We start from the raw sequence: 26,890 nt of genomic DNA on the forward strand, positions 1-26,890 counted from the left end.
TTGGGAGGCCGAGGCGGGTGGATCACAAGGTCAAGAGATCGAGACCATCCTGGTCAACATGGTGAAACCCCGTCTCTACTAAAAATACAAAACATTAGCTGGGCATGGTGACGCGTGCCTATAGTCCCAGCTACTCAGGAGGCTGGGGCAGGAGAATTGCAGAAAAACGAATTCATAGCACAGAATACACCAGCTTAAGACTAGCCTTAGAATCCTCTTTCACATTAACCAAAACTTTACTGAGGAGATACACAAGGATTTTTTTCCATTCATTCAACTGTTTGCACAGAGAGAGGAGCCAAAAATCTGGCTGGTAAGGAATTCTTACCCTTTTGTTGGCATGCCAGGCTTTGGGTTCCCTCCCTGAGCGGCCCTAGTGATCAGGCTTGTGGCACCATCGCCCCGGGGACCAAGCCGCATCATAAAGGAAAATTATTATTATTTTTTGTACTGGCCAGAGCAAAATACATGTGATAATAAAACATAGACCTTAGCTACTCTACTCAGCAGCCAGCATAAAACTGGCAAGACTTCAATTTGCCTCCCAAAATGCTGGGATTACAGGCGTGAGCCACCACACCCAGCTGGTTGCTCATTTTTCTGGTTATTTCTTGATGCTATGCTAAAAAAGGGGTAGATTATTCATGCCTCCCCTTTTCTGGCCATATAAGGTAACTTCTGGATGTTGCTATGGCATTTGTAAACTGTCAGGGCGCTGGTGGGAGTGTAGCAGTGAGGGTGACCAGAGGTCACTCTTGTGTCTATTTTGGTTTTGCTGGGCGTGGGCCGCCCCCTTTACTGGAACCTGAGGRTGACCAGAGGTCACTCTTGTGTCTATTTTGGTTTTGCTGGGCGTGGGCCGCCCCCTTTACTGGTACCTGAGGATGACCAGGGGTCACTCTTGTGTCTATTTTGGTTTTGCTGGGCGTGGGCCGCCCCCTTTACTAGAACCTGTTTGTGTTATTGCTGTTGTAGTTTGCGACGAAGTTTCACTCTTGTCACCCAGGCTGGAGGACAATGGCACAGTCTCAGCTCACTGCAGCCTCTGCCTCCCAGGCTCAAGCAACTCTCCTGCCTTGCCTCAGCCTCCCAAGTAGCTAGGATTACAGCCCTATGGCACTATGGCCAGCTGATTTTTGTATTTTTAGTAGGGACAGGGTTTTTTCATTTGGTCAGGTTAGTCTCAAACTCCTGACCTCAGGCGATCCACCTGCCTCAGCCTTCCAAAGTGCTGGGATTACAGGCGTGAGCCACCGCGCCCCGCCTGCCACCTGTCTTATCGTCAAAGCCTTTATGACCTGCATTTTGTGCTGACAAAATCTCGTCCTGTGACGTAGAATGCCTTACCCTGTGGGAATGCAGCCCAGGAGATTTCAGCCTCACGTTACCCCGCTCCGGTTTAAGATGGAGTTGCTGTTGTTCACAGGCCTCCGACAGATGAAGAGGGGCCACTTTACCCAGTTAAGTTATCCTAGAATCTTAATGTTAGTGTGGACCTTAGAGATTATTTGTCTGTCCTACCCCATTCCCATTTTACAGATGAGAAAATCAAGGTTGGAATCAAAAGGTCACACAGGGAATCTGTGACAGAGCCAGGAGCTGAATCAGCCTGCCTCTCTGTTACCTAAACCCCAATTATATTAGTTCCTACAAATCCTAATATCTGGCTCTGGAAATTTGGGGGAAGTGTCTGTTTTTGTTGAGTTGTCCTTGTGGTCATGTGAAAGCAATTTACTTAATAGCTGCAGCTTGGACCCCCTTAGCCAGACGCCCTTCCGGGAGGTAAGGGAGATCCGGTGTCCTGCCCAGAACGGCGGAAGTGAGGGATATTGTGGGACTGGGCAGGTTTACATAAGGAAGATTGGTGACCCTGACACCGGCAGAGACGCGCTGTCTGTGGAGAGGGCCTCTGCTGGGCCTGGACAGTTTCAAGTCCAAGGCAGAGAGGGATTCCAAGTCATCTCCCAGCCCCTGCCCCTGCACTGTTGGCTGGTACTTGGAAGCAGATGTGCCTCAAAGGTTGCAGCTGGATGAGACTCAGTCACTGAATTGTCCAACATTTTACAGAGGAGGGAACAGGGCTCAGAGAGGAGCTTTGCCTTTACCAAGACCACATATCCAGTTGTTAAAAGAGCTGAGTCTCGTCCGGTCCTGACGACTCACGCCTGTAATCCCAGCACGTTGGGAGGCTGAGGTGGGCGAATCACCTGAGGTTAGGAGTTCAGGGTGGGAAATGCCATCTCTACTAAAAATGCAGAAAAATTAGCCAGGCATGATGGTGGGCACCTGTAATCCCAGCTACTTGGGTGGCTGAGGCGGGAGAATCACTTGAATCTGGGAGGCAGAGGCTGCGGTGAGCCGAGATCGCACCATTGCATTCCAGCTGGGTGACAGAGCAAAATTCCATCTCAAAAAAAAAAAAAAAAAGAGCTGAGTCTCATGGCTACTCTTTCACTCCATGGAAGCCACTAGCGTTTTGCAGTGCCTCCTCTCAAGCCCACCAAACAGGAAAATAAATCACTCCTCTATTTGACACAACCCAATGGGCTGGACTACAGGCACAGACCTGCAGGCCCACCCTCAGAAGGCCCCACAGCTCGGGTCCGCTGCAGGACAGAGTGAAAGTGCTGAAGGAACAGCCTTCTTGGTGGCTTATTTGTCTGTATTAATAGAAATCAGGAGCCATGTGGGGGCACGGTGCCCATCAGCGGGGGTGATGATACCACCTTATCATGGTGCTTATTTGCAGTAGCTGCTCTCCATAAAACCCAGACCAAACCACTGGGGGAGTTAAAGCGAAGCCCGCTGTGTCTTGGGTGACCCTGAGTGTCAGTAGGAAGGGTGGCTGTGGTGGTCTCGATGTCGTGCCTCTGTGTTTTTCTGGGTGAGCGTAGGCCTCATCAGTCATGTTTAAGGGGCATTTGAATATGTATTTCTCCATTGAGGACAGCTTTGTGATGAAGGCAAAGAGCCCTGGATTTGGAGTCACCATTGTTAAGTCCAAATGTTTGCCTTAACATCACTGACTGGCTGTGTGACCACGGGCAAGTTTCCTAAGAAACATGTCTGAGCCTTAGAAGGGCTAGTAATCTGTTATACAGAGTTATACAGATGGAAGTAACATCTAACCTTTGCCCATTGATGGCCTTTGCAGGTCTGTTTTTCAGAGCCGTGTTACTGTGACAGTGACCTAGGATCCTGGCTGTGGTGCCTTCACGCTTCTGATGTTTCTTACTTTTTCTTTTCTTTCTTTCTTTTGTGTGTGTGCAGGGGTGTGTGTGTGGCAGGGTCTCACTCTGTGACCTGGGCTAGAGTGCAATAACACAGTCACGGCCCACTGCAGCCTCGACCTGTTGGGCTCAAGCGATCCTCCTGCCTCAGCCTCCTAAGTAGCTGGGACTGCAGGCACGTGCCACCACGCCCAGCTTATTTGTGTACTTTTTGTGGAGACAGGGTTTCATCATGTTGCCCAAGCTGGTCTCAAACTCCCGGGCTCAAGCAATCCGCCCACCTCGGCTTCCCAAAGTGCTGGGATTACAGGTGTGAGCCACTGCACCTGGCCATCATCCTTCTGATGTTTCCTAGGAGCTTGGGTGTGTGCATCTAAGGACAGGACTTGTGGGGTGGAGAGAGTTTGCCCCTGGGGTGCCAGAATGCCCTGACACATTAGCATTCAGTAAGTACCTATTGAATGAATGCTTACAGTTGACTCAGTGGGTCTGTTGCATAAATAGAACAGACGACTGTATTTCCCAAACCCAAAGCCAGGACACCTCCTGACTCATTGCCTGATATGTAGGATGAAAACAGGGTAAAATACTTGAAATTGGGACTGCTTTTGAAAACCCAGCTGTGGGGTTGATGGGACGTCACATGGAGCAGGAGATGCCTTCCTCCCTCTCCCTTTCCCTCCTCCCTGAATGCAAGAGGCTACCACGGAATGCAGGGCAGTGTACCCCCAGGCTCTGTGCTGTCTAAGGAGGTGCCCGGCCTGTGTCCCACAGCACATTCCCCCAGGCACGATTCACACCCTCCACCGAAGGAGGAGGAGCTCATAGCTTGATCTGGAGGAAGAACTGGAGCCTCCAGATTCTGGGGCTGAGTAATTAAAAGCAGGGTGTTAAGTGGCTTTATTCCCTTTGGGTTGTGAAAGCCTAGCCTAGAGGCTGCTGTGAGCCCGTGTGCCGGCCCTGCAGCCCTGCCTTTGGCCTTGCCGCTCGTTTCTCCCAGTCTGAGCCAAGGGCACAGCAGCCAGATTCGGGGATGTTCCCAAGCGGAATCCAGCCTCCCACTGTCCCCATCCCGGCCCCTGTTTGTCAGAGGTGGCTGTGAGAGGGGAGGTGGATTTATGGCTGCTGACTTGAAAGACAAAGTTGCCTTTTGTGTTAGACTTGGGTGTGGGGGAGTGGTGAGCCGCTGGTAGTGAGGGAGGGAGGAGGGAGGGGCTGGGGTTCAGGGGCCCAGGGCAGGAGGTGAGGGACTTGAGGAGGCCAGGAAGGCAGACAAAGGCATCCAGAGGCTTCTCAGAGCAGGGTCACCAGGCAAAGGCCCAGACGGGTCAGTCACCCCCGCCGAAGCCACCACAGTCCCCTGAGGCTATTTGTAAATGCCAGACACCCGTCTTCCCATACCCACTCCCACCCACTCTGACACCCAGATGCCACAGAGCCTCCCCCTTCTCAGAACATACTCTTTGGGTTCAGAGCCTTCATTCAACTCTCAGACGCTCCTTTGGAAGCCCAGGGAAGTAAGTCGTACTTCCCCCACCCCAGATGATCACAGCCGGTCAGTGTGGGCCAAAATCAGGGGCTAACTAGGGACCCGGATGACGGGTACATGGCTCAGAGGGTTGGGAAGGATGAGCCTGGGCCAGAGAACCCTGATGACAAGACCATTCCCCACCAGGGACCTTGAACAAGCAGCCAGCCTCCTCCAGATTCAGGGCTCTCTCCACCTTTCTCCTCATAGACTTACAGAGATGGGATATTTGCAGGTACCTTGAGGAATGTAAAGCGCATTTGACATGGGACTTGGCTGGCCTCCTTGCTCTCCAGGGGCCATCCTGCCCCAGCCATGCCCCAGCAGCACTCTGCCTGGTGGCTCTGGTGAGTCTGGGTGGGGGCTGAAGTAGTCATCGGGCGCCTGAGTTCAGCAGGTGTTTTAACTGTACCTCGGGGAGCCACATCCAACCCCCGGAATGAGCCTGGCCAATAAAGGGCTGGGTTTATAGGCTTCATAAACATTTTACTAGAGAAATCAAGGCCTCAATTACCCAGTGGCCTCTTCCAGCTGACAGCTTGTCTATTGGGGCCCCTGTGAAGCCCCCAGGCAGAATAAAGAATAAGGTAGAAGAGGCTCTGGTTTATACCCTGCTGCTCGCCCCCCCATGTCCTCCCCCTGCACCATTCAGGCCTTGCAAGTTCAGTTTTGACTCCCTTCTCCAGACAGCTTGAGCTCCACCACCCACTCCCTGAGCCTCGTCCCCTCCCAGGGAAGAGGCTGCTTCTTGGAGAAGAGAGCTACCACTACTTCTTCCTGACCCCCCGCCCTGCTCTTCCACAGCCTCTCAGTTCCCTTTTAACTCAGGATTATACCGTCTCCCCTCAAGAATAGATAGCAAGTATTCACTCTCTGCCAAGGCCTGTGCTGAGCACCTTACGGTCATAGCTCATTGAATCCTCCCCTATCGCGGCAGTGCCAGTGAGTGAGCTGTGATCATCTGGTTTTATAAGTGAGACAGCAGCAATTTTGAGAGATTGTATCACTTGCCCAAGATCTCACAGTCCATAATGGTAGTGCTAAGATTTGAACTCAGTTCTGTATGAGTCCAGAATCTTTACCATTCATCTCCTCCCTGTACCACTACCTCAAAAAGTTCTGAACCAGAGAGGTCAGGGTGAGCCTGGGAGACAGAGCAAGACCCTGTCTCAAAAACAAAGAAAAAACACAGACACACACATAGACCAGGTGCGGTGGCTTATGTCTGAAATCCTAGCACTTTGGGAGGCCGAGGCGGGTGGATCACAAGGTCAGGAGTTCGAGACCAGCCTGGCCAATATGGTGAAACCCCGCCTCTACCAAAAAAAATAAAATTAGCCGGATGTGGTGGCACATGCCTGTAGTCCCAGCTACTCAGGAGCCGGAGGCAGGAGAATCACTGGAACCCGGGAGGCAGAGGTTGCAGTGAGCCGAGATCGTGTCACTGCACTCCAGCAGCCCTAGCATGAAATCAGATGGGGGCCTCGTCATCAGTCTCTGAGTCCATGTGGCCAAGACGTGGGGTGCAGGCAGGGACAAGGCCAGCCAGTGATGAGGATGGAGAGGAGGGTTGCTCTCTGGCAGGACAGCAGGAAAGCAGAAGAGAAGGTGGTGGGGAGGTGGGGGATTCCACGGCCTTCCCTCGGGTCTGGACCAGTGCTGTCCGACAGACGTCTCTGTAGTGACTGAAGTTCTTCTCCTGGGGCTGACCCGTAGTGCAGCCAGTAACCACTTGTGGCTGCTGAGCACTTGAAATGTGGCTAGTGAGAAGAAGGAACTGCATTTTTTAATTGTATGTAATTCTAATTTAAATGGCCACATGTGAGGCCAGGCATGGTGGCTCATGCCTGTGAATCCCAACATTTTGGGAGGCCCAGGTGGGAGGATCACTTGAGGCCAGGAGTTCGAGACCAGCCTGGCCGACAGAATGAAACCCCACCACTCCTAAAAATACGAAAAACTATGCAGGCATGGTGGCGGGTGCCTGTAATCCTAGCTACTGGGGAGGCTGAGGCATGAGAATCACTTGGCATAGGTTACGGTGAGCCAGGATCATGCCACTGCACTCCAGCCTGGGTGACAGAGGAAGACCCTGTCTCAAAAAAATAAATCAATGGCCACATGTGGCTTATAGCTACCACATTGGACAGCACAGATGGGGATGGTTGATGATTGACGTTAACTCAGAGTCCTCTGGTGATGTAAAGCCCTGTGGGCTATGACTTTGACTGCTCTACATACCGCAAATAAGTAGAATTGTACAGTATCTTTTTGTGACTGGCTTATCTCACCTAGCATAGTGTCCTCCTCAGGTTTCACCCCTGTTGTCACATGTGTCAGGATTTCCTTCTTTTTTTTTTAGATGTCTCGCTCTTGTTACCCAGGCCGGAGTGCAATGGCGCGATCTTGGCTCACCGCAACCTCCGCCTCCTGCGTTCAGGCAATTCTCCTGCCTCAGCCTCCTGAGTAGCTGGGATTATAGGCACGCGCCACCATGCCCAGCTAATTTTTTGTATTTTTAGTAGAGACGGGGTTTCACCGTGTTGACCAGGTTGGTCTCGATCTCTTGACCTCGTGATCCACCCGCCTCGGCCTCCCAAAGTGCTGGGATTACAGGCTTGAGCCACCGCGCCCGGCCCGGATTTCCTCCTTTTTAAGGCTGAATAATATTCCACTCTATGTATATTCCACATCTTATTTATCCATCTGTCAATAGACACAAGTTTCCTTCACATTTTAGCTATTGTGAATAATGCTGCTGTAGACATTATCAAATATCTCTTTGAGACTCCACCTTCAGTTCTTTTGGGTAAATACCCAAAAGTGGGATTGCTGGATCACTAAACAATTAAAAGTGCTAATTCTACTTTTAATTGTTTTGGAATTATACGGTGTTGCACAGCGGCTGCACCATTTTGCATTCCCACCAACAGTGCACAGGGCTTTCGATTTCTCCACATCCTCATCAGCAGTTGCTATTTTCTGTATTTTTGATAGTACACATTCCATGGTAGTTTTGATTTGCATTCCCCTAAGATTAGTGTCTTTTCTCTCTCTCTTTTTTTAATACTAGGTCTTCAAAATCCAGTGTGTATTTGATACCTACAGCCCATCTCAATTTGGACTGGCCACATTTCAAGTGCTTAATAGCTGGCCACTATATTGGAAAACGTGGGCCAGGTGTGGTGGCTCACACCTCTAATCCCAGTGCTTTGAGAGGCTGGGGCAGGTGGATCACTTGAGGTCAGGAGTTCAAGACCAGCCTGGCCAACATGGCAAAACCCCGTCTCTACTAAAATTACAAAAATTAGCGTGGCATGGTGGCGTGTGCTTGTAGTCCCAGCTACTTGGGAGGCTAAGACAGGAGAATCGCTTGAACCCAGGAGGCAAAGGTTTCAGTGAGCTGGGATCTTGCCACTGCCCTGGAGCCTGGGTGGTAGACGGAGACTCTATCTCAAAAAAAGGGAAATGTGGTTTTAAAGGGAAAAGATGGGGGCCGCAGGTAGAAGTGTGTGGGATTCAGGCATGTGTCTGGAGTAAGGGGCTGGACATCCGGAAGGCTGCGTCTCCCTGGTCTTTGTCAGGGATGGATACAAGGAGGGAACGGGCCTTGGTGGCCTTCGGAAGAGTCTGCGGTTCACAACTGCCCCTCCTGAATGGCTGTATGAGGTGGGGGCAGCCGGCGCCTCAGACCCCCAGGGCCCCTCGCTTTTGCAAAGGTTACGTTTTGATCTCTCCATCCAAACATGGCCCCAGATCTTTTTACCATCACACACCGGATGGGAGTCTGGCTGTGGCCAAAGGGTGGGGGGCCTGAGCTTCCTTCCCAGAGCTCTACCTCGACCCTTTGCTGCCCTCACCTCCCCCTGGAGCCTCTCTAATCAGATCCAGGCCTGACCTTGTCAGAGGTCCTGGACCAGGAAGAAAGTCCCCCTCCCCTCCCTGAGCAGCCGTAGAGCTGGCTCTCAGGAGACCCCTCCCCTCTGGTGATTTATAGGGGTGTCCAGGAACTGCTTCCGGCCTGTTTCTGTTCCCTTCCAACCCTGTGAATTGCTGAGCTCACTCTCTGCCCTCTGTCTCTGCCCACAGCCTGGCTGCACCTATGGTGGTGGCAGGGAGGGGCTGGGAGGCTGCTTCCCAGATCACTGAGAACAAAGGGGCCTCTCCTTCCTTTCTCCCCACCTACTGCCAAGGAGGACTTTGCCCTCCCTGTCACTGGAGGACCATTGCCCATCACCCTCTCCCATCAGCCAGCTTGAACTGTCTGCACCAGGCCAACAGATGTCCACAGGAGTGTAAAGAACCAAATCACAGCAGCACTGTCACATGCACCAGCCACAGACACAGTACCACCCACACCAGACACAAACATCAGTGCTAACACACTAGCTCGTCCGCACTGCCATCAGCAACACAGTGGCCTGCAGGGTGACTTGTTCAGGTCTCAGGGTGCTCTGAGGTCCGGCCCTCAGCCCCACTTCCTCATGTTTGTCCAGGGACCTTCTCCCTAGAGAGATGTAATCCGGGATACCCTACCCGACTCTGTGTCCTGCTGGCGCAAGGCAGCGTGTAAACATACTCGTGAATCAAACATGTTCTACCCTGAGGGACTAGCGGGGGCCAAAGTGGCCCCAACATACCTTTTCCTCAAACTTCCAAAAGCAAAATGCTGTGCCAGCCCGGGAAATGTAGGGAAACCCTGTCTCTATAAGAAATATAGAAATTGGCCGGGCACAGTGGCTCACCCCTGTCACCCTAGAACTTTGGGAGGCCGAGGTGGGTGGATCACGAGGTCAGGAGTTCGAAAACATCCTGACCAATATGGTGAAATCCCGTCTGTATTACAAATACAAAAATTAGCCGGGCGTGGTGGCGCGCACATGTAATTCCAACTACTCGGGAGGCTGAGGCAGGAGAGTCGCTGGAGCCTGGGAGGTGGGGGCTGCACTGAGCCAAGATGGTGCCACTGCATTCCAGCCTGGGCGACAGAGCAAGACTCCATCTCAAAAAAAAAAAAAAAAGGAATTAAAAAATTAGTTGGGTGTGATGGTGCATGCCTGTGATCCCAGCTGTTTGGGAGGCTGAGGTGGGAGGATTGCTTGAGCCTGGGAGGTCAAGTCTGCAGTGAGCTTGCATCCCACCACTGCACACCAGCCTGGGTGACAGCGTGAGATCCTGTCTCAAAAGGAAAAAAGAAAAGGAAAAATACTATTATTTATGAAACAGATGTGTGTGGAAGGTTTTAGGAGACTCCAGCGAAGCTGAGTTTGCTGGCCCAGAGATTGTGGATCCTGTTCATGAAGACGGATGGGGAGGGAGGGCTGGAGGGGCCCTGAAGAGTGGCTTGTCCACCCCCTTCCTTTGTGGTTGAGAGAGTGCTGCCTGCCCAGGGTCTCACAGAGCTCTCAGGACGCCTAAGGAGCATGCGGGACGACCAAAGAGTTGAGAGAGGGTTAAGGAAGGGAGAGACGGAGGAGCCCCAGATGAAGAAGACCACACCCTCCTCTTCCGCCTGTCCTTCCCGGACCACACCTGGGCAGCCAGCTTACCTTTCCGCTACCCAGTGAGAAGCTAGTCCAACATGCAGGCCACTCTGCAGTTAGATCAGCTTCAGATTCGTGGTTTACAATTGCTCTTTTTTTCTTTTTGAGACAGAGTCTTATTCTGTCGCCCAGGCTGGAGTACAATGATGCTATCTCAGCTCACCGCAACCTGCACCTCCCAGGTTCAAGTGATTCCCCTGCCCCGGCCTCCCGAGTAGCTGGGACTACAGGCGTGTGCCACCACACTTAGCTAATATTGTATTTTCTCCATGTTGGTCAGGCTGGTCTTGATCTCCCGATCTCAGGTGATCCGCCCACCTCGGCTTCCCAAAGTGCCGGGATTAGAGCTGTAAGCCACCCTGCCCAGGCTTCAGTTACTCTTAAAGGCAAAGCTTCCCTTCAAATTAAATGTGTGGCAGAACTGTAACCAAGTAAAGCTGACAGAGAGGTACAGCAAGGTGCTGCGCTGACGGGGGGAATGCGTGTAGGAGGTGGGCTCAGCTGCATCCAGGGGGCCCCAGGGGACCCTTAGGAGCCGCACTGTACACAGTGGAGGCTATCAGACTGGCTCCACACCTGTGACCCTTCCAGCTCTTGCGCCATGTCCAGCTGTGTTGTGGCTGCTCAGTGCTGGGGGAGGAGGAGGAAGCCAGGCAGTGGAAGCCAGACTTTCTCCATCCCCAGCGCCCTGATAAGAAGCAGCCCTTTCCCTTGTATATTTCCTCAGGCCAGCTCCTAGCTGGGCACCTCCAGGGAGCCCAGAATGGGGCGAGAAGCACAAAAGGATTCCTTCCCTAATGAGGAGGCATCTGTAGTCAGCAGAGCCATTAGTCCCCACCCCAGGTCCCTGAGGGACTTGGAGCTCCTCTCCAGCTGGAGCGAAGAGGCAGGCAGCTCCCCATCTTCGAAGGAGCAGGGCCTGGGGGACATAGACAGCTGACCCTGGAGCCTGGGTGCCTCTCTTCTCCCTGTGCTCATGGTATCCAGTTACCATCCTGGAGGTTGAGGGCTAGAGGCAGTAGAGGGGCCCCAGCAGCACCTCGGCCCCCTCCCCCAAGCCCCTGGGCTGACCTCCCTTGGCCAGACACGGCCTTTGGCCTGAGACCGGGAAGGCTGACCTCCCAGTGCTCCCTGGGAATCCTCTCACCAAGCCTGATGGGGGCACAAGCTGGCACACTTGCCCCTACCGCCCACCCCCAGGGCACCAAGGTACAGTTTATAAGGACTGTACCTATTCGTGATTGATTACCTGTACAGACCCGAGGCACACACCCACCGCAGCAGCGGTCGGATTCCCATCCAGACGTGGACACTCAGACCACATACACGGAGACACAGCCTCGCACACATGTACAAAGAGGTGCACACACCCATCAGCCACACTCCCAGGAGGCCCTCAAAGAGGAGGAGGCAGGGTGGGGGATTTTTATGCATGTTTATATTTAATGAACCACATGCAAATGAGTTGGAGAACACACCACAAAGGAGCCAGCCCCCAGGGACTCTGGGTGGAAGGGCACAAAGGCTCGCCATTCGGGCCTCGCTGGAGGCCAGATCAGCCCGGTGGATTGAGGGGGCTTTAGATGGGGCATGGGGGCCACAGGGAGGGTGGTGCCCACACCAGGGAGCCATGAACAGGAGCCAGGACCAGCTCCAGTGTCCCTGCTGCTGTGGGGGAGGGCTTCCTCTGGGAGGGGCGCAACTGTCCCAGTTGATGGAGTGCCTGGGATGAGGGGCTGCCGGCCTGGACAGATGGTGCACCGCCTTCCCGCACTTGAAGCAAAGTGGATTTTAATGAAATCACAGCCCTGGTGCTGAGGCTGGGAACCCAAGTGGGAGGGGCTCCTTCCCCAGGCATTATAGGGTGGGGTTTGGGCATGGGTGGAAACGGGGGTGGGCAGGAACACCAACCAGCCTGTAACTGGGACGGGAGGGTGCGCCACAGCCCCTCTGCACTGATGATCTCTGCAGACCAGAGTTCAAGCGGTTAGTTCAGATCCCCAAAAGGTGGGGAGGGGACCCTGAATATTTATGACACATTGAAATGTAGATTGGTAGGCCTGACAGTCTTCTGAGAGGCTTGTCACCTTGGATGGATGCAACACCCTCTTGGGGTGCATAGAGAGACTGCAGCTGAACTGGGGGTGGGAGGAGGAGGACAGGGGACCAAAAGAAAGCTACCAGGCCTTGGTAACCAGGGTCTGATGACCAGTGTCCCTGGTGGGCAACACTGGACTAATTGCTTCCCCTCCCTGAGCCTCAGCTTCCAGTTCTATAAAATGTGAAGCACTGCTGGGCACGGCGGCTCACGCCTGTAACCCTAGCATTTTGGGAGGTCGAGGCAGGTGGATTGCCTGAGCTCAGGAGTTTGAGACCAGCCTGGGAAACACCGCGAAACCTCGTCTCTACTAAAATACAAAAAAATTAGCCAGGCATGACAGTAGTGCCAGCTACTTGGGAGACTGAGGCAGGAGAATTGCTTGAATCCGGGAAGCGGAGATCGCAGTGAACTGAGATTGCGCCACTGCACCCCAGCCTGGGTGACAGAGAAACAGTTGTCTTCAAAAAAAAAAAAGAAGAAGAAAATGTGAAGAGGATCTGAGGCCTTGACTGCCTTAGGGAGAGTTTATGAAAACGAATCTGAAGGCTACTGAAAAAGTGGAGTGTGGGGCTTGGGAGCAGGGCTTTGTCTGATTGCCCTTTATGGGTCATTTTGCGGGGACCAATGTCTCCAAGGGAAGTCCCAGCAGCCTAGGATTTCTTTATTAGACATTTGTTATCTAGAAGTTTGTCCAGACCTTCCACAAAGTATTCCAGCCCAGCCCATACTACCTCTTAGGAGAGATGTCTCCTGGCTATTGGAGGCTGGGGTAAGTGCTGATGGGTCCTCCAAGTGATTGCCCTTGCAGGAGAATTCCTGCCCCTTGATGGAGTGGGCTCCAGGCCTCCGTGCCTGTGACCGCAGTGCAGCCCATTCTCCCCTCCCCTCTGCCCCCAGCAGCGTGCCACATCCACGCACTTCTCTTCCCCAGCCATGTCGGACTTCCACATACATCCCCAGGCCGCCGTGGGCGAGGAGGGCGGTGTGGCCCGCTTCCAGTGCCAAATCCATGGACTTCCCAAACCCCTGATCACATGGGAGAAGAACAGAGTCCCCATTGACACGGACAATGAGAGGTGAGCCACGTGTGGGAAAGACAGAGGGAGGACGAAGAGGTGGCCAGTGACTGGCCTCAGAGAAGGACTGCCCGAGGCTCTGGGAGCTGCAGCTGGTGCCCACAGGTGCCCGAGATGGGGGTGTTTCTGCAGTTGCAGTTTAGATGGGTATCCACACGACTTGCTGGGCAGAGATTCTAGGTTCGTGGGTGTGGCTGAGGTTTCTGTGCGATCAATGTCAAGGTTGGAATTGAGGATACGTCCACCTTCGAGGGTCCCAGTGTGTGTCTGGTGATGTCGGGATGGGGCAGTGCTTGGGTCCTGGGCTGTGTCTCGGATGCCCCGTGTCTTTAGATCATGTTAGTGGCTGTGCTGGTGGCCAACTGTGTCCCTCCCCTCAACAGGTACACGTTGCTGCCCAAGGGGGTCCTGCAGATCACAGGGCTTCGGGCTGAGGACAGTGGCGTCTTCCACTGTGTGGCCTCGAACATTGCCAGTATCCGGATCAGCCACGGGGCCAGGCTTACCGTGTCAGGTGAGGGTCGTTTAGTCCTCGCCCTGGGTCCCTGTGGACTGCAAGCTTCTCTCCAGCTGGAGTAAAGAGGAGGCAGGCAGCTCCCCATCTTTGAAGGAGCAGGGCCTGGGGGACGTAGACAGCTGTGCAGTCAGCTGTGCAATCCCAAGCCCCTCAACCTCCCTTTCCCCCAACCTCCCCACCCGGCCTCCTCTTCCTCCCACCCTTAGATCAACCCCCTTCAACTGGCCTCTTCAGGCTTCTCAGCCAAGTACCTGCAGAATGCCAGGCTCTGTGCTGCCTGGCATGAGGGTGCAGAGGAATCTGAGGCCAGGTCTCCGGCTCATTTCCCCCGGAACGCCGTCTGCTGAGCTCCAGGACTACCCCATCGCTGGTGGCCCTGCAGGGTCTGCAGCAGAGGGATGGGTGTCCGGAACACCCTGGTCCCTGGTATCTCTTTGCCCACAGGCCCTGGCTTCTGGGCTGGTGTTTGTTTCCCACCTGCCATGTCCTGGGTGGGGTGAGGAAGCAGGAGAGTCCCCAGCTGAAGTGAGGAAACATGGTGTCTTCCTCTCAGGCTCGGGCTCTGGGGCCTACAAGGAGCCAGCCATCCTCGTGGGTCCTGAGAACCTCACCCTGACGGTGCACCAGACTGCAGTGCTTGAGTGTGTCGCCACGGGCAACCCTCGCCCCATTGTGTCCTGGAGCCGCCTGGGTGAGCCTCATCCCCAAAGCCCCTGCCCCTCCCAGCCTGTCCCGCCCCCTGGGAGGGCCAGTCTCAGACTCCTCACCCAGCTCCAGGGGCATTTGGAATCCTGTTTGTTCTCTGGGGGGGCTGTTCTATCCCTGTGGCCTGGGAAGAGGGTAAGTTTCCCTTGCCTGGAAGGACCAGGGAGGCCCGCCTGCCCACGCCATTCTCCCTCCCGCTGCAGGGAGGGCTTAGCTCCCTGGGTTACCTTGCCCAGTCCGGCCGTCCTCCCTCAGCCCGGCCTCAGGGATCCCAGCACCCTTTAGCAGCCCTCAGCACCCCACTATCTGTCCCCTCCTGCTAACCCCTGCCCTCATTACCCTGGTCATGTTCCTCAGCTGTGCAATCCCAAGCCCCTCAAAATCCCAGCCAGTTGTCAGACCCTCACTCTGGGCCCCCCAGTCTCTAGCCTGGCCCCCTAAGTCCCCAGGCAGCTGAAGGAGAGAAATGAAAGGGTGCAGATGGGCCCACATTGTCTGAGCAGAAAGGTCACTGGGGAAGGAAACTCTGGAGGGGGTGGGGTGGGGCTGCATTCACAGGGAGACTGTGCCACATTGTGGCAGCTGAGTGATGGGGAAGGGGGGCAGCAGGCGGGATAATGGAATAGATTTCACCACTTCAGGGCTTGAATGGGGAGCTGTCTCCTTGTACTCCGACTGTGCTAATCTGATCCCGGTGGGGGTGGGGGGACGGCCAGGTCCCTGGGAGAGGCTGGGAAGAGTGGCCTCACCATTAGGAGGAACCTCCAGGCACCCCAGGGACCATCTGGTCCAACATTCCCCAGAGCATGATCTGTCAAGCGGGAAGGAATGGCGTGCTGGTCTAACAAGTTAGGGAAACAAAGTTAACCAGGCTCCCGTACCCGGTCACGGGGGCACTGTGATGTGACTCACTGTCCAGGCGTAGAATGGATATTTGACCATGGAACTTTTTCTCCAGAGAGACAAACCAGGCTGGGAAATGTCAATCAAATCCAAACTCTTACTTTACAGATTGTGAATCAGAAGGAAAGGGCCTTGCAGGTGGCCCGTGAGTCAGGACAGGGTCTCCGCTGCTAGGGGCGAGGGTTCTGTGCTGCTCTCTCTGCCTCTTCCATGTTCACGTGCCTGGGAGGGAAGAGGCAGAGTCAAAGATTGGGGCTCCCTGGAAGACGGGAGGAAGGAGAGCCCTCTGGGAGGTTCCTTTGCTTTCCCTCTTGCACACCTATATCCGACCCCCGGCCATCTCTCCTCCCCTTCCTCCGCAGATGGCCGCCCTATCGGGGTGGAGGGCATCCAGGTGCTGGGCACGGGAAACCTCATCATCTCAGACGTGACGGTCCAGCACTCAGGTGTCTATGTCTGTGCGGCCAACAGACCTGGCACCCGCGTGAGGAGAACGGCACAGGGCCGGTTGGTGGTACAAGGTATGGATCAGCCCTCCCCGGGGAGGAGGGCAGGGACCTCCGCACAGCCCCTACCTCCCGGCCCAGGCCCAACCCCAGGGCCCTGTCTCACCCCAGTCTCCTGGATTTGCCCTTGCCCTGCCCCTTGCCCCTCACCGGCCCCCAGGCCAGGTCAAAGGCGGCACACTCTCCCCAAGGAATGCTTGCCTTGGGAAGGGTCTTGGTCATGCGCCGGCTCCTGCCTGCCCTCCGGGGCCACCAGCACCCCTACACCCCAGGAGTCATTTCCGCCTTCTCATCTCAGCTGGTGTCCCCACCTGTGTCACTCACACGTGTCTCCCCACGTGCTGTTTTCATTCACACATGTGGCACGTCCGTGCTCACACCTGCCTGCCTGTGCGCTCCCAGCCTGCTTGTCATTTTCACGCTGTCGCCAGCAGCCTCGCTGTGCAGGCAGAGCTGTGTCCCCTCCGAGAGGCGGGGCCCTGCTGCTGACCGGGTCCTTCCCTCTTGCCCTGGGGCTCAACTGTCCCCATGCACTGGGCTTGGATGAACATTTTCAGCGTTTTCCTGTGGTTGTTCCTGCCGGAGAGCCGGGGAAAGGGCAGGAAGTGGGAGAATTAGGAACTTAAATGCCAGTTTGTTTAGCATTCCATGTGCCGTTAATCTGTCCACATGAAAGTGATGGAGCATTTCATTTCCCGGTGTTAATAGAGGCTGAGGCCTGGGATTGGACGAGAGCGGAATTGAATGTGGGGGCGAGGGGGCTCCCGGAGGCTCATCCATCTCCCCCGTCATTACTGCTTTCTGGAGGTGCAGCCAAACCTATTAGCACATTTATTTATTTAACAATTTCCTGAACTGGGAGCCCAGCTTGATTGCTTTCGGATACAAATGTCAGTCTTTTAAATAGTCGTTAAAATAGAGTCCTCTTGGGTCTGCTGGGGTGGAGGGAAGTGGGAGGGGGCCATCTCCTGAGCTGGGCCCCACCTGGAGGAGTCTCCAGGGGGCAGATGTGTGTTTGGAGCCCACCTCTTGCCCCGTGTATCTCTGGTCCCATTCCCTGTGCCCTTCCTCATGCTGTCACTCACAGCTGTCTCTGTCCCCCCACCCCACCCCCTCATCTCCACTTGCAGCCCCAGCTGAGTTCGTGCAGCACCCCCAGTCCATCTCCAGGCCAGCTGGGACCACAGCCATGTTCACCTGCCAAGCCCAGGGTGAGCCGCCACCTCACGTCACATGGCTGAAGAACGGCCAGGTGCTAGAGCCAGGAGGCCACGTGAGGCTCAAGAATAACAACAGGTACGTGTGTGGTGTGTGCTGGGGTGAGGGCCCGGAAGAGCAAGGGAAGGGGGGCCTGGAGTGAGCGGCCTGAGTAGACCGTGCACCTCCTGCAGGGGAAGAGGACAGAATCAGGAGGCTGGAGACTTGGGTTGGAGCCCCAGTTTACCACCAACTCGCTGGGAGACCTCAGACAAGTCCTTTGTCTCCTGGAAAGACTCAGTTTCTCCATCTCTTCAATGGGGAGATTGGGCCAACCTCCAGGGAGAAGGAGGGGACCTGAGGCTCTCTCTCCCCTGCAGCACACTGACCATTTCTGGAATCGGTCCTGAAGATGAGGCCATCTACCAGTGTGTGGCTGAGAACAGTGCGGGCTCATCGCAGGCCAGTGCCAGGCTGACCGTACTGTGGGCTGAGGGGCTGCCGGGGCCTCCTCGCAATGTGCAGGCGGTCTCTGTGTCGTCCACCGAGGTGCGCGTGTCCTGGAGTGAGCCGCTGGCCAACACCAAGGAGATCATCGGCTACGTCCTGCACATCAGGAAGGCCGCTGGTGCGCGCAGCTGCCCCTCCCTCTGACTAGTCCTCACCCCTTCCCATCCTGCACGTCCTGACCTGACGCCTCCCTTTGCTTCTCCCGCTTCTGTACCCTGGCTGCTCTCATGTCGCCAATGCTGGTGAAATGCCCCCAGTCCTTCATACTCGCATGCCCACCCTGTGCCTCTCCAGACCCGCCAGAGCTGGAGTATCAGGAAGCAGTCAGCAAAAGCACCTTTCAGCACCTGGTCAGCGACCTGGAGCCCTCCACCGCCTACAGCTTCTACATCAAGGCCTACACGCCAAGGGGGGCCAGCTCAGCCTCCGCGCCCACCCTAGCTAGCACCCTGGGCGAAGGTGAGGCCTGGGGTGGAGCACAAAACCACAGGCCCTCAGGGTATCGCAGCAGAACCACCATGCACACTTCAGGTTGTGCGCCGCGCAGGGAACCCGGCCCTGAGGCTGTCAAGGCTGAGTCTACTTGGAGGACAGGGCTTATTTTTTTGATTTGTAGGAAGGTGCTGCTTTCATAAGCCCCCTCGGTCAGATGCCAGGGGGCTGTTAGGGTGTTGGGGGTCAGGGTCACAGGTGGAAGGTAGAAAGGTAGAGCTTCCAGCTGGGCATGGTGGCTCATGCCTGTAATCCCAGCACTTTGGGAGGCCGAGGTGGGCAAATCACATGGTCAGGAGTTCAAGACCACCCTGACCAACATGGCAAAACCCCATCTTACTAAAAATACAAAAAATTAGCTGGGTGTGGTGGCACGCACCTGTAATCCCAGCTACTAGAGATGCTGAGACAGGAGAATTGCTTGAACCCGGGAGACGGAGGTGGCAGTGAGCCGACATCGCACCTTTGCACTCCAGCCTGGGTGACGGAGTAAGACTCCATCTCAAAAAAAAAAAAGAAAGACAGGTAGAGCTTCCGCTGGGTGCTTACATCATGGCCTCCTTCTCTACCTGCAGCCCCTGCCCCACCCCCGTTGTCAGTACGGGTCCTGGGCAGCTCCTCCCTGCAGCTGCTGTGGGAGCCTTGGCCCCGGCTGGCTCAGCACGAGGGAGGCTTCAAGCTGTTTTACCGCCCAGCCAGCAAGACTGTCTTCACCGGCCCCATCCTGCTTCCTGGGACTGTCTCCTCCTACAACCTCAGCCAGCTGGGTGAGGCGGACACAGCCCTGGGCCTGGGGGGCTGGGCAGGGTATAGCGCTGAGGGCCAGGAGGTAGAGCACAGGGGTCACTCCTTTTCCTGGCCAGGACAGAGCACGTGGTGGGGCATGGGCAGTCACACAGCCACCCCGCCTTCCCCCAGACCCCACTGCATTATATGAGGTGAAGCTGCTCGCCTACAACCAGCATGGGGATGGCAACGCCACAGTCCGACTTGTGTCTTTGAGGGGAGCATCTGAGAGGACAGGTAGGGCTGGGGATGGGGTGCAGGGCTGAGCGGGTGGGAAGCAGGAAGCGTAACAGGGTGAGACATTACGTGCAGCCCTCGAGAGCACAGGCTTAGACCGCAGTTTGAAACTCGGCCATGCCACGTGCTGGCTGTGTGACTTTGGTCAAGTTATTCAACCTGTCTGGTCAGTTTTCTCTACAGTATAGGAATTCTAGTGCCTCCTTTACAGAGCTGTGGCAAGGATGAAACAGTCCATGCTATTCCTAGCATATGGTAAAAAAAAAAAACAGAGATTGGGCTGGAGTCCTGTAGGCAAAGTCAAAGGGTGTTCCCACTCCCACTTGGGGGTGGGAGCAGCTGAAGGAAGAGGAGCCCCAGAGGCTGGGTGTTTGGGAGTGCTTCAGACCTGGGCAGCCAAAGCCCCCACCCCATCCCTGTTCCCAGCCTTGAGCCCACCATGTGACTGCCGGAAGGACGAGGCCACCAACCAGACGTCCACCACGGGCATCGTCATTGGCATCCACATCGGGGTCACCTGCATCATCTTCTGTGTCCTCTTCCTCCTGTTCGGCCAAAGGGGCAGGTGGGTCCGGGGCCAGGGAGAGGGGCTGGGCTGGTGTGGGAAGACTAGGTGAGTGTGGGCTCACTGCCTGTCTCGTCTCTCTCCCTCCCCCCGATTCCTGGCTCACCCATAGGGTCCTCTTGTGTAAGGATGTGGAAAACCAGCTGTCCCCACCTCAGGGTCCCCGGAGCCAGAGGGACCCTGGCATCCTGGCCCTAAATGGGGTGAGGTGGGGAGAACGGGGCCAGCTGGGCCGAGATGAGAAACGTGTGGATATGAAGGAGCTGGAGCAGCTGTTCCCCCCGGCCAGGGCCGCAGGGCAGCCGGACCCCAGACCCACAGTGAGTGCCAATGCCTCAAACACCCCCACTCCTCAGGCTCTGACACCACCACCTTCGGATCCTGCCCCCTCTTCACCCTGGCCACGGGCCTTGATCACTGGCCGTAGCCAAGCTGCAGGTCTTCTCTGGGCACAAAACTTGGGGTTGTTGCTTCTCTCTGTGCCCCTGAGTCAGGCAGGGGGACCCTAAGTCCCAAGTGGGGTTGAATTGGAGCCTGGTGCTCTGGCCCTCAAGCTGATGCCTGTGTGACGGGCTGTTTCCCCAGCAGGATGCTGCAGCCCGCGCGTCGTGTGAGGAGACCCAGTTCTCCATGCTGCCACTTCAGGGGTGCGGCCTGATGGAGGGGAGGACCACGGAGACCACGGCCCCCTGCTCGCGCCTGGCAGCTGCCCCACCACCCCCAGATGGAGGCCCCGGCCTCCTCAGTGAAGGCCAGGCTGCCAGGCCTGCGGTGGCCCCCATTACCCAGCCAGCTTGCTTGGGACACTAGCCAGTGTCTAGCAGGCTCCGGAGGTGGTGGCAGGGGGCAGGGGGCCCATTCTCAGGTCAAAAGCAAGATTTCTGCCGTCATGTGGGATTTGGAGGGTCCTGGGGGCTCCCCAGCATTTCTGTCCTGATTGCCTCCTGGGTTGTGAAAACCCAAGGCAGCCTCGGCGAGGACCCACCCCCCAGCACCCCTCAGGAGCCGGGGCAGTTCCTGCAGTAGCCCATTCCCTCCCTGGGCTGATGCCCCCTCGCATCTGCCTGGTACCCACATGACTTGGAACTGAACTAACATTTTCCTTTAAAAAGCAAAACTTAAAAAAAAAAAGGAGAGAGGAAGGCGAATTAGACTCCAAAAGATGACCCTGCTGCAGCCGGGCCCCGACACTGTCACCCTCACCGATCGTGTTTTCTCAGGATGGATTTTTGCTGTTTTGGCTCTCAGCACCTACCTCAGCCGGAATGAATGTCCTGGGGGCAGTGGGGCAGTGGCCTCAGCCCCCTTACCCCACAGAGCCCGAATATACTCCTACCTCAAGCCCACTTGACGGGCACCCCCTCTCCCTTCCCCAACTGTTGTCCAGAGTTTAAAAGAAAAAAAAAAAAAAAAAAAAGCACTTCCCCATTCCAGGTGTGAAAGAAAATGTCTACCTCAAGGCTCGCTGGCTCTGCGGGCTGTGTCATCACTGGACCTGCCTCCCCACCCCGCCTGCCCACGGCCCACCTGCCTCTCCTGCAGAGGGGAGGCCACCAAGGGGAACTCTTGGGGCCTACAGAAATAGAAATGGATTGGGCGGAGAGAAAATGTGAAAGAAGCCAAAAATGAGAGGAGATTTGTTCCTTGAAGTACACTTGTCCAAACGAGCCACCTCTTGGCACACCGCCTGTCCTCGTCTGGCCTGTCCACTCCCACTTTGAGCCGGCCCGTCCTTGATGGGGATGCCCGTGAGGAACCTGGGCTTGGGAGGGTGGCATGGTCTGGCTGCCTGCCTCCTGCCCTGCAGGCCAGGCCCTGGAATGTACCACGTGTGGGATGGTGTGTGGGAGGGTGAGGGGGTGTGGGTGATCCCCGAAGAGGCGCCCCAGCCTCAGGACACCCAGCCAGCCTGACCTGCCCCTCCACAGGCAGCACCCAGCAGCCGCCGCCGGAAGCTATTTTTATACAATGTGTGTTAAGGGTTATATGTTCTTGTGGATTTGTTTCTCTTTTCTGTTGTGTTGTTCTTTGAACTACTTAGTTGAAGAAGAAGAAAAGAAAACCAAGGAAACAAATACCTATTTTTGGTTACACTCAGAAACATTTTTTTAAATAGCAGAAGAAAAATGGTTTTTTAAAGAAAAAGATAAGTGTATTCCTTAAGAATGAGATTAGACCATACAAATCCCTGACCCCCAGCCCTCTGGGGACATCTCCACCCTGAACTTTAGTTAATTAGCTGAAGAAGATAGCAGTTGTGGTGTTTTCCTAGAAAAGAGCTGTGTCCTCGTGGACTCGAGGAAGGGTCGTCCCTTCCCTCCTCCCAAACCACGTGTGGATGCCCAGAGCGCCACAGCGCTCCGAGGCAGTGCCCCCTCTGTTTCCAAAGCAGCTTCCCTCATCCCTCGGGAAGGGTGGGCCCGGGGCAGGAGCGGGCTGGGGCCACCTGGCCTGACTTGGGTTTTGTCACACTCTGCTCATTTTGACTGAATAAAAGTCCTGTTGCCAAAGTGAACCTGGAGCTTTTTGGTGGCTGTGTCAGGTCCTGGGGCAGGGGTTGGGGTGCTGGGTGGGCCGGGGCCCTCATAGGCCTAGAGCCTGGGATAATAACAGCAGACCCCGCATGCCATAGCTCTCCTCCACGAGGCGCAGTTCCCCAGTCCTCGCCCTTCCCTGTGAGGAACACATGCTACTGATTGCCATCTCCATTTTGTTAGTTGTGTTTGTCTGAGATGGAGTTTTGTTTTGTTTTGTTTGAGGCAGAGTTTCGCTCTGTCGCCCAGGATGGAGTGCAGTGGTGCTTGGCTTACGGCAACCTCCACCTCCTGGGTTCAAGTTTTTCTCTTGCCTCCAGAGTAGCTGGGACTACAGGTGCGGCGCCACCATGCCCAGCTAATTATTATTTTTTATGTTTTTAGTAGAGATGAGGTTTCACCATATTGGCCAGGCTGATGTTGAACTCTTGACCTTGTGATCTGCCTGCCTTGGCCTCCCAAAGTGCTGAGATTGCAGGCCTGAGCCACTGCGCCCAGCCCCTGTGGTCATTTTAAAGCAGTCCATGCATTATTTGACCCTCCATTGAAAAGTAGACTTAATTCCCCTCGAATTCCCTGAACGTGGCTTGCCTTAGTGACATGTTCTAAAGACCCGGATAGAGCAGAAGAGGTGCTGTGTCACCAATGCCAGCGTTGAAATGCTGCAGTTTCCACCGGCTCTCTCTCAGGACACTTGTCCTTGGAGCCCAGCCACCATGCCGTGAGGAAGCCCGGGCCACACGAAGAGGCCACGTGGAGGTGCTGGGCTGACAGCCAGCATCAGCCATCAGACGCAGGAGGGAGGGAGCCTCCAGAGGATCCCAGCCCCCAGATTTCAAGCTGCCCCCACTGATGCAGAGTGGAGCAGACAGCTGCCCCTGAGCCCTGCCCAGACTGCAGATTTGTAAGCCAAATAAATGTGATGTGAAATCACTGAGGTTTGACTGCACTCCAGTTTGGGCAACACAGTAAGACTCTGTCTCTTTAAAAAATAAAAAAAAGTCAGGATGAGGAACAGCCAAACCCATGGTCTTCCCTCAAAGAGGTATTAGAGGGCTGGGCACAGTGGCTCATACCTGTAATCCCAGCACTTTGGGAGGCCAAATCAGGAGGACAGCTTGAGGCCAGGAATTCAAAACCAGCTGGACAACATGGCGAAATCGTCTCTACACAAGATTTAAAAATTAGCCAGGCATGGTGGCATGCACCTGTAATCTCAGCTACTCAGGAGGCTGAGGTGTGAGGTTGCCTGAGCCCGGGAGGTTGAGGCTGTAGTGAGCAGAGATCATGCCACTGCACTCCAGTCTGGGTGACAGAGGGAGACCCTGTCTCAAAAATACATATATAAAGGTACTAGGGGGCTGATCGAGGGCTTTGTTGCTTCCCTGGGCCGTTGTGGTGGGCGCCTGTAGTTCATTACTCAGGAGGCTGAGGCACAAGAATCACTTGAACCCAATAGGCGGAGGTTGCAGTGAGCTCCAGCCTGGGCAACAGAGCGAGACTCTGTCTACAAACAAACAAACAAACAAACAGAAAAACATGTGCTTTCAGCCAGGCATGGTGGCTCATGCCCATAATTCCAGCACTTTGGGAGGCCAAGGTGGGCAGATCACCTGAGTTCAGGAGTTCAAGACCAAACCAGCCAACATGGCGAATCCCCATCTCTACTAAAAATACAAAAATTTTCTGGTAGGTGCCTGTAGTCCCAGCTACTGGGGAGACTGAGGCAGGAGAATCACTTGTACTCGGGAGGCGGAGGTTGCAGTGAGCCAAGATGGCGCCACCGCACTCCAGCCTGGGTGACAGAGTGAGTCTCCGTCTCAAAAAAAGGAAAGAAAACATATGCTTGCACAAACACTTGTACATTGATGTCCACGGAAGCATTAGCCACAGTAGATAAAAGGCAGAAACAACCGTCCATCAGCTGAGGAATGCAGAAACAAAATGTGATCAGTCCACACAGAGACAATGTTCAGCAGAAAAAAAATACAGAAATGAAGCACGGATATGTGCCGTGACACGGATGAGCCTGGAAAACATCACGCAGGTACTAAGTGAAAGAAGCCACTCACAGAGGCCCACGATCCCATTGATAGAAAATGTCCGGAACTGGCAAGTTTACAGAAATGGAAAGCAGATTGCTGGGGGCAGGGGCTGGGAGAAAATGGGGAGTGGCTGCTAACAGGTACAGGGTTTCTTTTGGGAGTGATGAAAAAATGTCCTAAAATTGTAGTAACAGTTGCACAACCCTGAATATACTAAAAACCATTGAATTGTTCACGTAAATGGCGAATTGCATGGAACGTGAATTGATACAGCCGTCATTTAAAAAAAAATTTAAAAATCACGCCTGTAATCCCAGCACTTTGGGAGGCTAGGGCAGGCGGATCACCTGAGGTCGGGAGTTCAAGACCATCCTGACCAACATGGAAAAACCCCGTCTACACTAAAAACACAAAATGAGCCGGGCACGGTTGAGAGGATTCGCTGAGTTCGTGTAAGTGACGTGTACAGTTGAAGTGTTCAAATGATTCCACCGTAACAGGCAGAGAAACGAACAGGCAGGGCAAAGCGACCCTAAGCTGGGGGGAGGTGGGGACAGGGATGCGGGGAAAGGGCAGTGGGATAAAGAGGAAAGTGAGCTTGACGGGCCTCCTGCAGCTGGCCCGGCCTCCCTGGAGCCCAGGGAGCCTCTGGTCCAAGCTTTGCAGCCTGGAAGCTGCGCGCCTGGGAGGGCTGTGACCGGGGGACCTTGCTGCCGCCCAGTGGAAGTGGCCAGGATTACCGCCACAGGGACTGCGCGCCTGATCCCTACCCATGACCAATTGAGCAGAGCAGTTAAGGGGCGCTGAGGGCCGGGCAGCTCACACCTGTCATCCCAGCACTTTGGGAGCCCGAGGTGGGCGGATCACAAGGTCAGGAGTTCGAGACCAGCCTGGCCAATATGGTGAAACCCCTGTCTCTATTAAAACTACAAAAGAAAAATTAGCAGGGCGTGGTGGTGGGCGCCTGTATTCCCAGCTACTTGGGAGGCTGAGGCAGGAGAATCGCTTGAAAGCGGGCAGTGGAGGTTGCAGTGAGCTGAGATTGCACCACCGTACCCCCGCCTGGGCGACACAGCCAGACTCTGTCTCGAAAAACAAAACAAAACAAACAAACAAAAAACATGCGCTGGGCCCCATAGGAGAGAGACCCTCAGTGAGCTGATAATCGATGAGCTTGAATACAAATAACTGCAGTCTATCCAAATACTTACGGGGGTGAGCATGGAAGGCAGCGGGATCCTGAAGTGATGGATCATGACAGGCTTTGAAATGAAGGGGTGGAAACCGGGAAAGGACGGCCAAGGCTGCAGGCACAGCATGAGCAAAGCTTGGGACGTGTGCAAGGGCACGGGGAATCACTGAGCGGGCCCAAGGCTGCCGTTTGCGGCATGGGGCCTGGCACCTAACAGGTGGTCAATAAATTTATGAATGAATGACTAGATTTCTAGAGCACGTGCTTTTTGTGTGGTTGATAGTCTGAGGAAAGCCTCACATGGTTTCCGGGTGGACAGGAAGCCATCGAGAGGGTCGGAGAGCCTGGAGTTTCCTCAGGGAAGGGAAGGAGCCCCTGTGGAGTCCTCCCAAGGATAATAATGCTACTTCTGTCATTACTTTTTTTTTGATACAGTGTCACTCTATCACCCAGTCTGGAGTGCAGCGGTGTGATCGTGGCTCACCACAACCTCTGCCTCCCAGGTTCAAGCAATGCTTCTGCTTCAGCCTGCTGAGTAGCTGAGACTATCAGTATGTGCCACCTTGCTTGGCTAATTTTGGTATTTTTTGGAAGAGACGGTATTTTTTCCCCGTGTTGGCCAGGCTGGTCTCAAACTCCTGGCCTCAAGTGATCTGCCCACCTTGGCCTCCCAAAGTTCTGGGATTATAGGCATGAGCCACTGCGCCCGGCCATATTTTTTTGTAGTTTTAGTAGAGACAGGGTTTCCCCATGTTACCCAGGCTGGTCTCGAACCACTGAGCTCAAGGTATGCAGCTGCCTCGGCTCCCAAAGTGCTGGGATTACAGGCTTGAGCCACCGCGCCCGGCCATATTTTTTTGTAGTTTTAGTAGAGACAGGGTTTCCCCATGTTACCCAGGCTGGTCTCGAACCACTGAGCTCAAGGTATGCAGCTGCCTCGGCTCCCAAAGTGCTGGGATTACAGGCGCCAGCCCTGGCACCCAGTTGGTTACTGCTTCTTACGGTGTTTTGTAGACACCTCCACATCACCTCGTGCGTCTCTCACAGCTGTGCAGTGGGCAGAGCTGGGCTTGCTGTCATCCTGCATCGCCCGGAGAAGGGGGGTGGTGGGGCTGGGGCTCAAACCCCAGACTCCTTGTTTGAAGCCCACTCTGTTGACATATCTATGTATGAGAGGAAGAGTGCAGGGGAGCCCAGTTGGTGGGTGGGTAGAATCTAAATTA

General features: G+C 54.9%; 1 protein-coding gene across 1 annotated transcript in view; it reads left to right on the forward strand.

The window, feature by feature from the left end:
• Positions 1 to 22,411, forward strand: part of IGDCC3 (immunoglobulin superfamily DCC subclass member 3) — a 50,928-nt gene extending 28,517 nt beyond the window's left edge. Inside the window, exons 3-14 of the mRNA XM_017513030.1 lie at positions 13,334 to 13,478; positions 13,862 to 13,992; positions 14,549 to 14,686; positions 15,966 to 16,124; positions 17,240 to 17,405; positions 17,687 to 17,934; positions 18,111 to 18,275; positions 18,884 to 19,075; positions 19,227 to 19,331; positions 19,758 to 19,896; positions 20,009 to 20,216; positions 20,482 to 22,411. Coding sequence (XP_017368519.1) covers positions 13,334 to 13,478; positions 13,862 to 13,992; positions 14,549 to 14,686; positions 15,966 to 16,124; positions 17,240 to 17,405; positions 17,687 to 17,934; positions 18,111 to 18,275; positions 18,884 to 19,075; positions 19,227 to 19,331; positions 19,758 to 19,896; positions 20,009 to 20,216; positions 20,482 to 20,706 — 2,021 coding nt within the window. The 3' untranslated portion in view covers positions 20,707 to 22,411. The remainder of the gene's footprint in view (positions 1 to 13,333; positions 13,479 to 13,861; positions 13,993 to 14,548; positions 14,687 to 15,965; positions 16,125 to 17,239; positions 17,406 to 17,686; positions 17,935 to 18,110; positions 18,276 to 18,883; positions 19,076 to 19,226; positions 19,332 to 19,757; positions 19,897 to 20,008; positions 20,217 to 20,481) is intronic.
• Positions 22,412 to 26,890: the final 4,479 nt, after the last annotated feature.

The sequence above is a fragment of the Cebus imitator genome, unplaced genomic scaffold (genome assembly GCF_001604975.1).
Source record: "Cebus imitator isolate Cc_AM_T3 unplaced genomic scaffold, Cebus_imitator-1.0 Scaffold485, whole genome shotgun sequence".
In the NCBI taxonomy this organism is placed as follows: Eukaryota; Metazoa; Chordata; class Mammalia; order Primates; family Cebidae; genus Cebus; species Cebus imitator.